Below are 16,980 nucleotides of genomic sequence, written 5' to 3'. Positions count from 1 at the left end.
TATAATGACATTAGCCCCTCAAATAAAGAGTGCAACAAATATTATATTTAGTTAAATAAGTTCATTTTTATACAAACTCTTCTATAACACTGACAAATTTACCTAAGGCTAGTAGGGGCCAAATTTTAAGCAAAATTATTCTACCTTAGTTTGAGTGCACCCCTTCCAAACAATGTAGGCATAAAACTTTATTATTCAACAATTTCTACATTTGAAAGTGAAATATTCTACATACCATACGCATTTTGTCAACTTATTATTTTAATGAACTAACGATTACAGAGACGCGGAAAAATTGACTACATATGCATAATATTTAGCATAGTTGCTTATTTGTATATTTGTTCTCATGGTCGTCTATTAGACACTAGTTAGAGAATCATTTTCCGTTACCACTTACCACATCATGAATCATATTATATGCCATGCAAGATGCATCCTAGCTAGGTCGTTATTGAAATATGAAGCCATAAAATGCAATTTTAGAATTTAAAGTGTCAATAAGCAAATTTCATGAATTTGTCAACATTATAATAAGAAATTTAGTGTTTACAAAATTGTGTTGGGCTTATGACTTATTGGCTTCATAAGCTTATACTCTCTCTCTATCTCAGTCAATTGTTTTTATTTACTTTATTTTGCGAGAGAAATATTACATTATTACAAGTCTATAATACTTTAAGTAGTGATAATTAAGAGTTCTATACTATAAGTTGAGAAATACATGTGACTAGCATACAAGATAAAAAGCTATTTATAAACTTTTTTTACAAGTCAATTTTTTTTTTTACCTTCGCTATAAGGTGCCCTATTCGAAAGGAAAGGATAAGTTTAATCTTCCACTTCCAGGTCTATGCTATGTATATAGAAAAGGACCCTTCTTCCCCAACATCCGCTAAAGCTCCACCATCATCTGCGGCTTCATCCTCAACCTCATTATCATTAGAAACCGCCCTGTCTGGTAAGACTTCTTTCGGTTGTTCCGGAGATCCTTCTTTTTCTCCTGCTCCTGGAATTTTATAATTAGATTTATTTTCCTACATTTCAATTGATTAATTAAGTAGATTTTTATCTTATCTATATTGATAAAAACAATACATAATCTACTATCACAAATATATATTCTATCAAAAAAATCTACAATTTGATACTAATAAAATAATACACGGTTACCATTTATAAAATAATACACAGTTACTATTTATGAGTCTCAAGCAGAGTTTTCAAAATCAAAGACGAACGCTAACTCAACTGGCTACTTTATCCCTCAAACTATTGATAAAGCTGCAAGTCTCAAGTTGAGACTTGTAGCGACTTGCCCTCATACTTTTCCTCAGACCCCGATAAACTGAGTCTTACATATACTTCTTATGACCTTGTCTAATTCATATACTCGTAGTAGAAAAGAAAAAACAGCATAAGTAAGAATAAAAATACGGAATGTAAGACCAATTCCAATACGAAACTTCTTGACGAAGGAAAAGTGACAAGAAAATAATCCGACAAAACAATGTAGAGTCCGTCTTATTGATTATTACTCCTTTATTACTCGTATTAGACTAATGTATGTATGAAAAACACTTATGAATACTCTCAATAATATACATCTTACATACTCTGAAATAATCGCATCCACCACTAAAGTCCACTACTATATACGCAGAATACACAGTATCACATACGACTATACGAGTATATGACCGTTTCAAATGGTAGAAAATATACATTCCATTTCACTTACGCATTAGTAGAAACAACCAACGTATTCCATTCAACATCCAACCACCTTTTCACACGTGGCACTGGCATAACGGTCAGAGCCATCGACTCGTCTCTCTCAACTCGGTTGTTCTTGTTCCTCCGAGTCGACTCGCTCCCCTGAAACTCCACAATTTTCATACTCTCTCTTCTCTGTTTCTCTCCTTCAACATCTCCCTTTACTTTCTCAACCAACTCCCAAAATCCGTCATTTTTCTTTTTATTCAAGAACATTAATAACAACTTTTCTTTACAATTCTCAATTCTTTTCAAATCATCCAAGAAATTATCCAAAGAATCGTCCGTGAACGACTCTATCCTCGTACTCAATTCCTCGACTTTCGCGTAAATTTCTCGTATGATTAATCGATAATCCTCTCCGATTAGCTTAATCACTTCGTAAATTAAACTAATTTTCTGATAATGAAGAGAATCCGGCGACGAACAAATACTCTCAACCACACCAATCAACATATCCAAAGATTTCGTCTTCCTCGAAAAAAGCGAAATTATCTGATCAAGCACCGCCGCATACCACCGTATCCAGTTCGAAATCTCCCACGTGTCATCATCTGATTGGTCTCTAAACGTGGAGAGGCGTGCGAACAGAGGAGGAGAGCCGGAGGTGGGGCCCAGGGAGTCAGGGTTGCGGGAGATGAGGTGGTGGATAAGGAGGAGAGACTTGAGAGCCACGTAAGCGTCGGAGGTGTGATTGACGCGGTGGAGAAGCGCGTGGAGTAAAGTAGGGAGGTGCGCGTTGTTAGAGAGGGTGAGAGTCGGCGCGTGGTCAGGGATATGAGAGGTGGCGCGTAGGACGGCGACGTGGAGAGAAGGGGTGGTGAGACGGAGAGTGGCTTTGAGTAGAGAGATTTTGTCTTTTAAGATGCCTACTAATAAGCTTTTCGTTCTCTTTGATTTTGCCATAAAATTAAATTAAGGAATGATCTCGAGGCCACCAAGATTCGACAAACTCCTTCGATCTCCAAAGACGGAAATTTAATTAAGGAATTGAAAGAATGAAGGGATAGAGAAGAGAGGGAACGAAGCTCTCAAATATGAATGTGAGGGAGAGTTTGTTAAAGTTTTGGTTATTTTTGGGTATTTATATTTGGGATTTTTGGTCGACTTGTATATTGGGGGTTTTATTTCTTTTTTTAATTAAATGTTGGATTAGACTAGAGCACCTTCTTTACTTTGTCTTGAGTAGAAAGAGGGCAAGATTTTTCATATCATTTTCGGGTTTTATTTGTACTCGCTTGTTGGCCATTATCATATACGAGTATATATTCCTTCATCTTATCCCGAAGAAGATTATCTCAACGGTTGAAAAGGAAAACTTATTATAACACCAAAAAAAAAGTAATGATTTTAACCATATATTTTTGTTATTTATATATCCTTATTATATTTTGTGAAAAATTATGAAAGATTTTTTCTAATAATAAATGTAAATGTATAGAAATTGTTGATATAATATTATATATAATCTTGATTGTTTGTATATTTTTTATATATTAAATTTGCAAATTTCACTTTAGAAAGTTAAAGAATCATTGGAAGGAAGGTAGTAAATGTAAACTCAAATAAAGGGGATGTATACCTTATACACGGAGATTCTTTGGTTTGTGAAATTGTAGGTAGTAAAGGTTAAGAGTAAACTGAAAATTTAAGGAAAAAAGTTTTAGAATAATATGAACTGTTTTTTCTATTGATTGCAAATTCTAAATATGAAATGAAAGTGAAATAAGATATTCCTAAGGGACGGAAACTTCGGTTGAGATTCTTCGACTAAGTGCTTCATTTGATCCGCGTCATAATTTTCGAGCATTCAAAGGTAGAGATGTGTGCGACCTTGCTTTGAAGTATTATCCTTCAGACTTTTCATCACACGATATGAGTGCTCTAGAATTAGAGTATACGTTTTTTGCACAAGATGTCCAAAAACATTCAAGATTAGAAAATACACCTTCAGCATCAGAATTGTGTTGACGCATGGTTGACGTTGGTAACACAACACTCTATCCTATGATTTATCGATTGATTTGTCTTATTCTAACTCTCCCAGTTTCCACCGCGACAACGGAAAGAGCGTTCTCATCGATGAAGATCACAAAAAGCAGACTTCAAAATAAGATGAGCGACGAGTTTCTAAACGATTTGATGGTGCTTTATATTGAAAGAAAACATGCCGATAATATTGAGACCAATGAGGTGATTGTTGAATTTGAATTGAGTGGGTCTCGTAGAGTAAAGTTTAGTTAGCAACGTAGATTCTTAGTTTGTATTTTTTTTTTTGTAAGAGACTTATTTACATTTTATTTTCTAGCCCACTGTACTTTGAATTCCTAGATCCGCCCCTGCACAATAATTAAGAAATTTTTGTAGCGAGATGAAAAGGGATTAAATTATAGCCAAAGAGTAAGAGAATAGTAGGGCAAAGGAATAGTTTGGGAAATGTGTGTTTGTGATTCGAGAAAAAGTTGGATCAAAGAGAAAAAACAATGGTGAGTGTGATAATATTGATAATATATAGCCGTTTCAATTGCTTTAGTCCCACTTTTTTAGGGTTAATTTGATGACTTTTTCTATATGTCATAATTCCGACACCCAACTCCCAAACCATGGTGGATCAATCATAGGATTTGAACATATGATATCGATGCGCCATTTCATCGAAATCCTTACATTCACTAGATTAACATAGATGGGTCCCCATTTCTTTTAGAGGTAAAAATCAATGGAAAGATGATAAATTTGGTCAAGGCTTTTAAGGTGTGCCTTTAGGATACATAAGTTAGAAAAATCGATACATGTTACATACCTAAATAAATAAAGAATCAAAGAAATATAACATGAGAAATATAAAGTATTAACACATTTATTCCATATTTAGTGAAATATTTTTTTGATTCTTTCTTTATTTTATTGAGAAAGAATTAAAGAAATATATTATGAGAAAAACTATTTATGTGTTTTTCACAATTATTTTATTGTTGATAACAAGAGTTAGCTCAAGTGGTAAGAGTACCCAACCATGAAATTGAGGGCTCGATTCTCACATGCGGCCTCATTTGAACAAAAAAAACAATTATTTAATTGTTGATCGTGATTTTAATTAGTATGAAGTATATATTTTTAGAATAAGCGCATGTGTATTGTTTTTATATGATGTGGAAAGGTTTGCTAAAAAATTATTTAATTGTTGATCATTTGAACAAAAAAACAATTATTTAATTCTAAAAATATAACCACAATTTATCTTAGATAATTAAATTAACCTCCTCTAAAATAAAATAAAAAACATAAATCTCACATACTCGGTACTACTTTATTGGAGGGTGTGTTAATTAATTGGAGAACAGACGATAAATTGTGGCTAGAATGTTTTTGATGTGAGATAAAATATGTATCAAATGTATGCAATAGCAATTCTTTAAGACAAATGTGTCTTTTTTTAAAATTAAAAAGGAATATGTTGATCTTTTGTTAATCTCAATATACTTTATTTTTGTTTTAGGTGTAATACTTGGTCTTTTTTATTATATAACGGATATGTCTTTCTAAATGAGAATTTGCGAGATGTGATAGTTAGTACGGGCCGACGATAATCGAATTGTTTTGCTGTCTCTATCATTGATGCGAAGCTTTGTCAAGTTAAAATGACAAATTCATCTGCCGCGCCTAGGACCCATTCAAATTCAATGTTGCCGAGTGCCGACCTTGCTCCTTTGTTAAGCTTTTCTTTGTTATTAAGAGATCCAATCCAATGCCAAATGTTAACTTCCATAATTTGTATTTTAGTGGCACAAGATAAACACATTGACCCATGAGTAACTGAGAAATAACTATCACTAGAACATAAGATAAAACAATTTTGCGAATCTTTTATATCATTAAATTTGATGTCTCTGTTTGGCTTTCTTCACCTCTTGGTATTGATTCGGTTGCTAACCCAGGGGTATGTTTGCAAAAATGGCTTGCAGATTTTGTTGTTTTTTTTCCACAGAAACACTGCGCATGCTGATCGCTGCCTGCTTCGTTTTCTTTGTACTATAAAGGCTATTTGGATGGTTCGAAATTCGGTAGTCTTTGATAACTGTAGTCTTGATCCGGTTCAGGTTCTACATTTGTCGGACTATCTTTTTGCATCTCATTCAGTTTGTCGGTGTTTTGGCCTTCCTTTACTAGATCTTCTATCAAGATTTCAATACCAGTCTTAAACTGTGCTCGGTTTTCTCCTGTAATAACATACTTTATTCCAGTTCACAGGTCAACTCTAAGGGATTGCTACACTGTTTCTTCCTTGGATACAATGGCAGGCAATCCAGTTGTCCGGAATGTGAGGGCTCCCACGGCGTTTGCAGCCTCAACAAAAGGCCTTCTTCTTACCATGTACAGAGCTCACTCAACTTCACAAACTTCTGTTTCTTTCAGAGTTACATCAAAAAAATTATCCTCAGTTCTGGCCTCCACAACGCCAGTACCAGTCGAATTGTGCCACACGTTGAGCACAATTCGTAGTTTCCTTCGTTTGTACGTTCACTGGTCAGTTAGTCTGGCCACTGGCTAAGTTGTATACTCTCTGGTTACGTTTATATATATGCAGTTCATTGTTGTCAAAAAAAAAAAAAAAAAAAAAAAAAAAAAAAAAAAAAATTTGATGTCTCACATTATCAATTCATCATATGATGAATTCAATTCAAATATCATCACAACTTCACAAGCTCTCCATTTCCTCTCACAATCTCTTTAAATAATAATTTCCTCTTACACCCTCATTTTCCTTTATTTTTATACGTAAATTTAGAATCGTTAGATGTTGTCAATATACGATCCGGGCCATTAATAGGTACTTGCCTCTCCATTTTTTTTGAAAAAATGGAGAGAAAATGGGCTCCCTTCAAGGGACAACCTTTCGAGTTTCAACCCATTTGTAACACCCCCATATTCAGAGGAGCCTTAACTAGGCCTTCCTTAGCATATAAGGGCGTTACCATCTCGGTTGCCCGAGGTAAGTAATCATCAAAAGTCGATAAAAGAACATTTATAGTTATATTAAAAGCGTTACAACCAACTTAACAAAATAAAGGTACAACTCATTGGCTACACTCTATTACTATCAAATCTCGTGAAGACTCATCCCCGGCCGGACTCCAGCTATCAACGACATCAACACGTGCTAAGACAGACTGCTCACCATAAGGGATCACGGCAGACACATAAAACAATAAGACAACCACACAAGGTCAGTACTGAGATAAGACATGACAATACCAACAACATCTATCAACACAACATAGCACAATCAGTCACACACACAATCACACCCACTCCAACCAATCTCCGTCACCGACTGTCCACTGGACCAACCCTGCCAGTGGGGGACCGCAGTCGTACCCACCAAATCTATATCTATATTAAAACTATCCTTTGTAAATTGTCAGAACATATTTTGAGATTCCTAGTTAAGGAAGTTATTTTTCTTCGGTTTTCATTAAATTGGTTTTGATTATACCTATCCTTTGTAATTGTCGTATGCCTTTCTGTCAATCTATATCTATATTAAAACTATAAAAGAGTAACTGATGACATCATCCTATGACACATGTCACTCTCACATTAAAAAAAATTCCGCCAACTTAAACCCTAAACTGATACTAATACTTTAATAACATTTTCCGTCATCACCTTTTATACGACCTCCGTCTTTCTAAAACATGTATGAAATCTTTTTCATTTTCTTTCTAACATCTTTTTTTTATATATTTTCTCATACTCCCTCTGTTTTTTTTTAATTGTCATTCTCACTTTTCGAGACATTCACTTCTCTCTTCAATATCTCTCAAAATATATGACTAAATATGTTGAAATGTACACTCATATTAAAGCTCTATTCGTAAGGAATTTTATTGTGTAATTTTTATAATTTTCCGACCAATATATTTTTGTATAAATTGAATTCAAAGGCTCACCTCGTAAATTGAAAACGTCAATTATTTTAGAACGGAGGAAGTATAAAATATCATCTAATTGGGATCGTAACATTATTATTAGATCATTCATTACATTTTCCATTGTTTCCAAGTTTTAATTATCTATTCTTCTTCATAAATAATTAGAGTTTTTACTCTTTAGTGTGTATAGATCCCGCGCAATAAATCCGCAGTATTTTTAGAGTTTTTACTTTTTAGTGTGTATTATTTATTCATTCTAAATTTATACCTTAATTTTTTATATTTCAACTCAATATTTTAATATGAGAAAAAAAAAATTAAACTACAAAACTAATAAAAAAAGTTGAGTATATCATGAAATCTGTATTTTAATGAATTTTTTTTTATCATAAAGTGTTAGTATTTGTACTCCGTATAATTGCGTACCACTTTTATTTTATTGTGATTAAAACATTATAATTTGAATTTAATGGAGAAATTATACTCTGTTAATAATTTTTTTATTCTTAAATACATTATCAAATGAATGAGTTTTGATGACATTTCTATGTTGCGACTCTCAAAATATGAGTTTACCCATTTTAATTTATCTTCTTATTCTTTATCTATTTTTCCCATTAACAAGATAAGCTACTAACCAAAGATCTATTTTGTTTTGCCCCGTCTCATTGCCTTGAAATGCAATTAGCCTTCCTTATGATGGAGTATGTCTTAAAAACAAAATGGGTCAAATATCGTCCCACATGGTCATATAAGACAAATCTTTTGTTTTCTCAATGTATTATGCATTTTGTCTTATTCCTCCCACATGGGTATATACCCTTCTTAAATGAGAATTTGCTTTTCAATTAATCATGGCTAGCATTTTGGAATGTAACATTTCAATACGTATGACACATAGGGTAAGGATTATGGTTTGTAGAATTTGCTTATTTTCAACTTTAATTATGTATAAACATTTCAATACGTATAATTTATAAGTAGAATTTACTTGCATTTAAAATTATTAATACGCTATGACACATAGGATAAAATTATGGTTTGTAGAAGCTCAAATCAAAATTATGAAACATGGGTATACGGATGATAAGTGACAAAAGTTTGAGCATGTCTTCATGATACGATGGTAATTATTAATCATTAATCATTAATATACAATGTTTTAAGTATAACAAATTCTAAAACTTAATTTTATATTTTATCTATATATACCCGTACAACTTTACACGGGTCATAAACTAGTGAATTGTTATTTACTTTCAAAATAAATAAATAACCTGCCTGCTAAAGGTCGTCGACAAATTACTAAATATCGTCGACAATTTTAGTGAACTTCCAAAATTGCCCCTCCCTCACACTCCCCCTAATATTTTCCTTTTTATTCAAAAACTTCCTTTCACTTTCGAATTTTTGAAAAAAAATAACCCGACTCAAATAACAACAAAAAAACGTATCGATCGCATCATTTCCGTCACGAATTCAAACATTCAACAAGGTATGTGATTAGTATTCAAATTTTTTTGTAATATTTTGCTTAGTTTGTAAATGTGTGACGGAATTAGGATAGATGCCAAAGTTGTGACGGAATTAGGATAGATGCTTTGATTTCAATCGGATTTAGTCGTGTTACGCGAAAATCAAACGGAATAATCGAAACAATTAATTGAAAAAAAAAAAAAAAAAAAACACGGTTTCTGGGCTGGGACGAGGAACCTCTTCGTCCAAGACCAGGCCCAGACGGAAGGTTTTCTCGTCGATATATTTGTGGACGAAAGTTCCTTTCGTTTGGGCTTGGTGGTGGACGAAGAATCCCCACGTCTGGCCCATTTTCACGTGTTTTTTTTTTTTTTTTTTTTTTTTTTTTTTTTGTTTTAGAAATTGTCGTTACTTTTTTTTTTTTTTTTTTTTTTAAAATAAATTTTGTTCCGTCTTGTTTTGTTATCGTTATAAAGTAATAAATTATTAATAATAATTGTCGTTCGTGGCGAAGTCGTTGTAAATATATATTTTTTCCGTCTCGTTTTGTCGATGTAAAATATAAATTAATTATCACTAATAAACTTCTTTTGGGGATATTTTGTTTTTTTATTTATTTTTTAATTTACATAAACTTATATTTATAAATTCTTTGTTTTATTAATTTAAGTAATCAAGTTGTTGTAAATATGTTTTTGTTGCGTCTCGTTTAGTTTACGTAAAATATTAATTAATTATTATTAATAAACCCCGTTCCGGGTTATTTTGTTTTTTTTTTAAATTTTTAATTTACTTAAACTTATATTTATAAATTCTTTGTTTTATTTTTTGAATAGATGGCCGGTGGAGGAAATGACCGTCAAGTTCGAGCTCGAAAGGGGCTCCAGTTTGAGTCTGAGGTTGGAGATGGTAGTACCGATTCGTGGACTGATGAGCGGGTGGAGGAGGAGCTAGTTCGGTCTGGTGATGTGATAGGTGAGGAGGAGGCGGGTATTGAGCGAGTGCGTAGGGTGCCACGTAGACGGACTGAGGAGGGGCGTTTCGAGCGGAGGTCGGATGGTAGTTCTAGTAGTGTGGTGGCTCCGAAGAAGAAGTCGGGTAAGGATGTCTCTTGGTTGATCGATCATCGTGTTCCTGGTGGTCCTGACTTTCCCCACGTGATTCCTAGCTTCGGGGGCCACATTGCCAACACCATATGGGCGACTCCTAATGAGGTTGGTCGACCAGTTTTGACGGGTTACCACCGGTTTGGTAAGACGAGGTTGTTGAGTTGTTGGCCACTCCCTCCGGCCGTTAAGACTATTTATGATGTGATCTTGGTCTTTCTCACCTATTAGATTCCATGGCCGAGAATTATAACATGCCCCTTATTTCTGCTTTTGTTGAGAGATGGCAACCCGACACCAACAGTTTTCACATGCCTTTTGGGGAGATGTCCATACTCCTTCACGATGTTGCGCAGATCTTAGGCGTTCGGGTTCTTGTAATTGTTGTAAGGTGGAGAGTAATGACGGGACGTTGGCGGATCCCCTTATGTATGTATGTGGCTTCTTTGGGATTTCATCAGAGAAGTTGAGGTTGCCGTTAAACTCTACTAAGAAGGTCCCTATTTACAAGAGTGGGGGTATATTGGTAGATGCAGTTTGTGAAACGGCGAGAGCTAATTGTGATGTTGTTTTTGCTCGGGGTTTTTGGGTGTGGTGTTGGGGTCGACACTTTTTGTCGACAAATCGGGTGATAGGTTACGTCCTCGGTTGTTTCCTTTAGTGTATGATCGATGGTGTACACGACTACGCTTGGGGAGCCGGTGTACTTGCCTTCATGTACCGACAGTTGGGGTGGCTTCACGTCTTTGGTGTGAAGACTATTGGTGGTTGCTTGACCTTGTTGCAATCGTGGATCTATGAGTATTTTCCTATGTTCAGACCTGGTCCACCTTCGGCAATTGACCCTACTCAGCCTCGGTCGTGTTCTTGGAGATCCGTTGGTCCTTTCGCTCAAAATGCGGAGAAATTGTTGGAGTATCGGAGGTTGTTAGATGGGCTTACTTGTGCTTCCATTAGGTGGGATCCGTACGGGCTGCGTCAGGAGGAGTATCATCCTCGTACTTTGTATACCGGTTGTATTCGTTTCATGGACATAGCGGAGCCGTACCGGCTGATCGGTGTTTACGACGGTTTGGGTATGTGCGAGATCATACCCAATCCCATTATGAGATTGACAGCGCATCGTCGCCGGGTTTAGGGTACGAGGTTAGTGTTGGGGTTGGGGAGACTGATCATCTTTGGGATTCTTTGGCAGGATCACGTGGTTGGCTTTCTCGTAAATCGAGACCGATTAGCTTCCGGGTGAGACGGAGCAGTATGAGGCTTGGTTTAATGGGAATTCTCACCCGTTCATCATTGATCCCGACCACCATGATGCCCCCCTGCCACATGAGGATTTTGATATTCCCTTTGAGGTAATAATATTACTTACAGTTGTTGTAATAATCGATATAATTTTCTTACTGTTCCTCGATAATGTTTATAATGTTCTAGTTGTTCTTGTCAATTTGCAGACTGCACGTGCTGTAATGTTTCAGTTTTACGAGGCCAAAAAAATTAAGGATGACAAGAAACAACTTGCCTTCCTCCGCAAGATGATGAAGAACGTCGACCCATTGATTGAGAGGATTGGGGATATCATACGTCGCCGAGAAACTCGTCAAACACCCGGTGATGTTGTTCGGCGTAGATCGGATGGTGTGTACACCGATAGCGACCAAGAGGATGATAACTAGTTTGTGTTTGTTTTCATTTATGTTGTACGGTTTTGAAGACATTTTTTATGTTGGATGATTATGTTAGTTGACTATTTGAACGTTGTTTATTTCAAAAAACATGACGGTTTTAAATTGAAATTTCGAAATTTCTTAAATTTCTTGAATACATAACAAGCGATGCAAATTCATACATTTTCGGAAATAGTAACTACTTCATGACAATGGCCAACATAATGAAAACAAACAAATACAAGATACACTTGAAATAAAACTTCATCATCCTTGTCATTTCCGAAATCTCCTTTTTTATACCTATCACTTGCTCTTTCATGACATTTCCACTTGATGCATCATCACCTTCATCTTGACATGCTATATTCAACTTTTTTGTTATTGTTAAATGATCTTGATCAACCACGACACAAAACGATCGCAAGGTACGCACTTAAAAAAAGCTTTCTTCGGATTAGTAGTGTCCGGAAATCATGATGATAGCGTTTCTTTTACAACGATTGCAAATTTGATTCTTAAAATCAAGGCCTTCAATTGGTCGGGTTCCCCACATTGAGGATGATGTTGACATAAGTAAAGATTTGAAAAAGAAAATGGAAGATGATGAAGATGATTGGAAAATAGAAAAGGTTGAAGATGAGTGCAAAATTACAACATTATGTAGATGTTTATATAGGGAAAAATGTGACCGTTATAATTCAAAATAGCCGTTATAATTCAAATGTTACAGTTATAATTCAAATGTTACCGTTATAATTCAAATGTTACCGTTATAATTCAAAATAACCGTTACAATTCAAAAACAGCCGTTATAATTCAAATTTTACCGTTATAATTCAAAATAACCGTTACAATTCAAAAACAGCCGTTATAATTCAAATTTTACCGTTATAATTCAAATTTAACCGTTACAATTCAAAAACAGCCGTTATAATTCAAATTTTACCGTTATAATTCAAATTTAACCGTTATAATTAATAGGTTATAAATAGGCCATTCTATGTCAATTTCAATCACAACATCCAAATCATCTTCACTCACTACAATACTAATTATTAACTCACAACATCCAATTCCAAAATGGTTCTCACAAATGCTCAAAAAACCAGAGTTTATCAAATAAGAATCGATTTAATTGTTCAAAATTTACCAATTCTAATTGAGCGTCTTGAATCAGTGGTTCCCAGTGACACTGTATGGCACATGCTTGAAGAACCTCCAATTGGGACCCTTTGTATAATTTTACAAGGAAACCCGGATCATGTTCTAACTCCAGCGATTCTGAGATGAGGTTGTTTCGATGAAGTACTAAACGAGAAGATGTGGGAGTTTCGTAGGTTGAAAAGTGATATCTTTACATATTTTGAGCGCATTCTCACCGTGATCGATTACCCAAGACTATCGGACTTATGTCTTTGGTAGAGTCAGGGGCAAGGAATTCTTTATCTCTACTTGAATGATTTGTTGACTCAATATATGTCTACCCAACCTGAAGAAATTGAGATTCAAGATCATGAAGAAGATAAGGAATCGTCATCTTCATCATCGGAAGATAATTAAGTCCGGGGTTTGGGGTTTGGGGTTTAGGGTTTAGGGTTTAGGGTTTGGGGTTTAGGGTTTAGGGTTTGGGATTTGGGGTTTAGGGTTTAGGGTTTGCTATTTAGGGTTTGGGGTTTAGGGTTTAGGGTTTGCTATTTAGGGTTTGGTATGTTTTAATTATGTTTTTATTGGTATATGTTTTAATTATGTCAAAACGCGTTTTAAGGAATGTTTTAATTAAATTACGTTTTAAGTCATTTAATCGGATGCAGAAGATAATAAACTACAATAATCGGATAAATAAAATAAAATATAAGGTACAATATTCGGATATATAATATAAAAGATACAATAAAAGCTAAGATGAACTCGCAAATTCGCGCCATACACCAAACTGATGTCGATACAGGCTATTATAATGATCTACGCTTGCATCATGTACCCAACAATGGGCTAATGGAGGCATAGGTGACAAGGGGCGTACCCGGAGCCGCAAATAGTGGTTTCCCGCATGTAATACCCATAAGACACCATATGGGGTACGTACTCCGGGGGGGGGGCTCGTAAAGGCAAATAAGTAAAACTACCATTCCAATGTCGCCGACCTTACGGATCGTCAAATGCGTAAATACAACATATCACCCAATTGTACATCGTAGCATAACCATATAGATCGAAACTGTCCATCCAATTACCCGAGCCACACGGTATCTGATCCATAAATGTAATTCTAGCTACCTCCGCATCAAATCTCGCTGGGCCATAGATATGATCACGGTAATCGGGACTACGAATTTCCCTAAGTAAATCTGTTCTAGCCATCGTGAAATGAGATTGGTCACCCCGAACAGCATGTGAGATAACTCGAAAACCACAATGACCGTCTCCGTAAGGATTAAACCATGCTTCTACATACTCGTGAAAAAATGAAGGCAGGAAGTCACGATAAGGAAAATACCTCAAATCACCAATGGTGTAGTCGACCTCAAGAGGTGCGCAATACGTTGTGCCGAAACTCCCCGTAGTCGTGGTAGCAGTGGTAGACGGTGTACCGGGGCCCGTTTGAGTGGACCGGGGGGTTCTATACGGAGTAAAACGAACCGACGGAGTAGAACGGGGAGTAGACGACGGAGTAACAGGAACCGTCGGAGTAGAACGGGGGGTACTAGACGGAGTACGTTGGGAAGACGGAGTACGTACTCGAACCCGTGCACGCGCATGCTCAACGGCGGACGGATCTCTACGAGTTCCCCTACTCGGACGTCCTCTAGGGTTCTCGTTCACCCGAGGCTCGTTTACATCCTCCTCTTGCGGATGTATCTGAGAGTAAAGGGCATCGAACATGGATGATCTCATACTCGGATCTGCATTCCGAATTTCATCGAATAACTCCTCCAATCGATCATCGTCACAAGTCGGCATTGCCTCCGAACCATCGTACTCTAACTTCCTCCAAAATGCATGTAAAACATCAACAGGAACCCGAGATCCGTTTCTAGCAATGCGATGAAGTGAACAAGCACATAACAAACCAAGTGTAGTAGCCTTTACACAACCGCAATCGATCATCAAGGCATCTTCCGTCATCTTGGCACCCCTTTCGAATTCTTCACGCAATTCAATGATGGCATTCTTTGATATTTTATAGGAAAGCCTGGAAAATAATCTCTGAATCCCCGTCAACCGCTTCGTTCTAGATAACTCCAACAAGTGTCGGATCTCAACATGTTGCGTTTCCATCAAAGAATGAAACCGAATCCAGATGCTATCAACTGCCAGTTTCGCGCTATTCAGCCATCTCTTCAAATTCGCATGAGCCGACTCAACCCGGGATGTAGAAGTATTCCCAAAATGACTTATCTTGTTCGTTCTATACTTGACCCATTTTTCCAAGTGCGGGAACCATTGCCTCTCAATATAAGCCGCCACTCCCGCCCATTCCCTTGCCAATTTGCCCCACGCAACATTAAACTTTTCTTCGGTTTCCGCCTCGACAACCGCAGTAAACAAAGTAAAGGTTACGTGCTTAGCCCAACCATCCCGACCCGTGATATCAAGTGCTTTCGTCTCCACGTTAGAATATATATGCCAAAGACATAGCAAGTGAGACGAATCCAGAAAAACAATGGGAATCGCGTTCAACAACCCTCCTCGCAATCAAGTAACAATAACATTAGGTTGAACGGCATCATTTAGCGGGGCCTTCGGTTTCCGTAGGACCCACAAATATTTCTCCTCGGACTCATGCGTCACAAGAGCATATGCGATGACAAAGCTCTTCCCGACGGGTGTGACTCCAACCATCTCAACAAGCGGAAGACGGTATTCATTTGTCTTGTACGTGGAATCGATCTGTACCACATAATAGTATGATCGAAACATCTTAACGGCTTCGGGATGAGACATGAACACGTGGGTTAGCTCGTCGGTCTCCGATCGTGACCCAATAATGAACGTACTTATCTTTGAACCGCAAGTGCTAACATCTGTTGTGCCGGGTTTCTCCCTTCTCTTTCCTCGGCCCTTACTTTCGAGAACGGTTGTAGATTTGTCGCCGATTAGGTCTTGACTTTTCCGGATTCCGCTGATGCAAACCCGCACTAATAATTGCCGGTCTAACGTGAGCTCTAACTTGGGCATCGATATAAGCCAACTCCTCGTCATCAAGCTTTGCAAAGTATCTGTCGCCGTCACAATACAACGTTAAACCATGATTATGAAACCCGGATCTCATCACAAGCTGCCACTTATTCTCTTCTAATTCAACAACTTTCATTGAAAATTTGCAATTGCACCACGCGGTAGCGTGTTACCCTCATTAAAGAATCGGCATCCTTATTTACGGGACCTTTTCCACCCATCCGACAAACAAAATAACGTTGTCTCAAATTCGTGTTACGACCAACTTTCTTGTTGCTTGCTTTTTTATACCAAACCCGAGTCGGAGCCCGATCTCATATGCCCAATTAAACGCTTCAATACTAGATGCAAAAATCGGTTGTCGTAAAATGATCTCGAGTAATCAACACCGTCTCCATCGTTAATCACTGCGCACGCATTTCAACAAGTTAGTTATTAATTCAATTATTTGCTACGGGACTAGTCGAAGTAAATATAAAATAATATAAAATTAATACAAACACGGTAATAAGTTATTTTTTGAATTGTACACAACGAGTCGGAAATAACGGAAATTAATTATAATTATTTGAATTGTCGGAAACTATAAAAAATAAAAATTTTTAATACAAAGACGGAAATTAATTATTTTATACAAAAGCAGTCGGAAACAAAAAAAAAAAAAAAAAAAAAAAAAAGTAACGAGAAACTCTAAAACAAAAAGAAAAAAAAAACAACAACATGGGGAGACGAAGGAATCCTTCGTCAACACAAGCCCAGGCACGAAGGAATCCTTCGTCCATGGGCCATATGAGACGAACAATGACCCATTAAATGTGGCTGGGTGCAGGGACGAAG

At 36.5% G+C, this 16,980-nt stretch overlaps 2 protein-coding genes across 2 annotated transcripts; both read right to left on the bottom strand.

The window, feature by feature from the left end:
• Positions 1–1,521: 1,521 nt before the first annotated feature.
• LOC141605312 (putative clathrin assembly protein At4g40080) lies at positions 1,522–2,920 on the bottom strand. The gene has a single exon (XM_074424020.1). It carries the CDS (start codon positions 2,680–2,682, stop codon positions 1,738–1,740), a length of 945 nt encoding a protein of 314 aa, XP_074280121.1. The 5' UTR covers positions 2,683–2,920; the 3' UTR covers positions 1,522–1,737.
• An 11,189-nt stretch (positions 2,921–14,109) lies between these two features.
• Positions 14,110–16,279, bottom strand: LOC141607242 (uncharacterized). The gene is made up of 2 exons (XM_074426603.1): positions 16,099–16,279; positions 14,110–15,650 (listed from the first exon to the last, which is right to left on the bottom strand). The coding sequence occupies exons 1-2, from the start codon at positions 16,277–16,279 to the stop codon at positions 14,110–14,112; spliced, it is 1,722 nt and encodes a 573-aa protein (XP_074282704.1).
• Positions 16,280–16,980: the final 701 nt, after the last annotated feature.

Source organism: Silene latifolia, chromosome 10 (assembly GCF_048544455.1).
Source record: "Silene latifolia isolate original U9 population chromosome 10, ASM4854445v1, whole genome shotgun sequence".
Lineage (NCBI taxonomy): Eukaryota > Viridiplantae > Streptophyta > Magnoliopsida > Caryophyllales > Caryophyllaceae > Silene > Silene latifolia.
This window is presented reverse-complemented; position numbering and strand designations above follow the sequence as displayed.

What these genes read in the sequence shown, in the direction of transcription:
- LOC141605312 (XM_074424020.1), bottom strand. Translation starts at nt 2,682, where the DNA reads ATGGCAAAATCAAAGAGAACGAAAAGCTTATTAGTAGGCATCTTAAAA.
- LOC141607242 (XM_074426603.1), bottom strand. Translation starts at nt 16,279, where the DNA reads ATGAAAGTTGTTGAATTAGAAGAGAATAAGTGGCAGCTTGTGATGAGA. An exon ending in ACCGGCAATTATTAGTGCGG is followed by an intron (nt 15,651 to 16,098) that starts GTTTGCATCAGC and finishes GATTGCGAGGAG; the next exon opens with GGTTGTTGAACGCGATTCCC.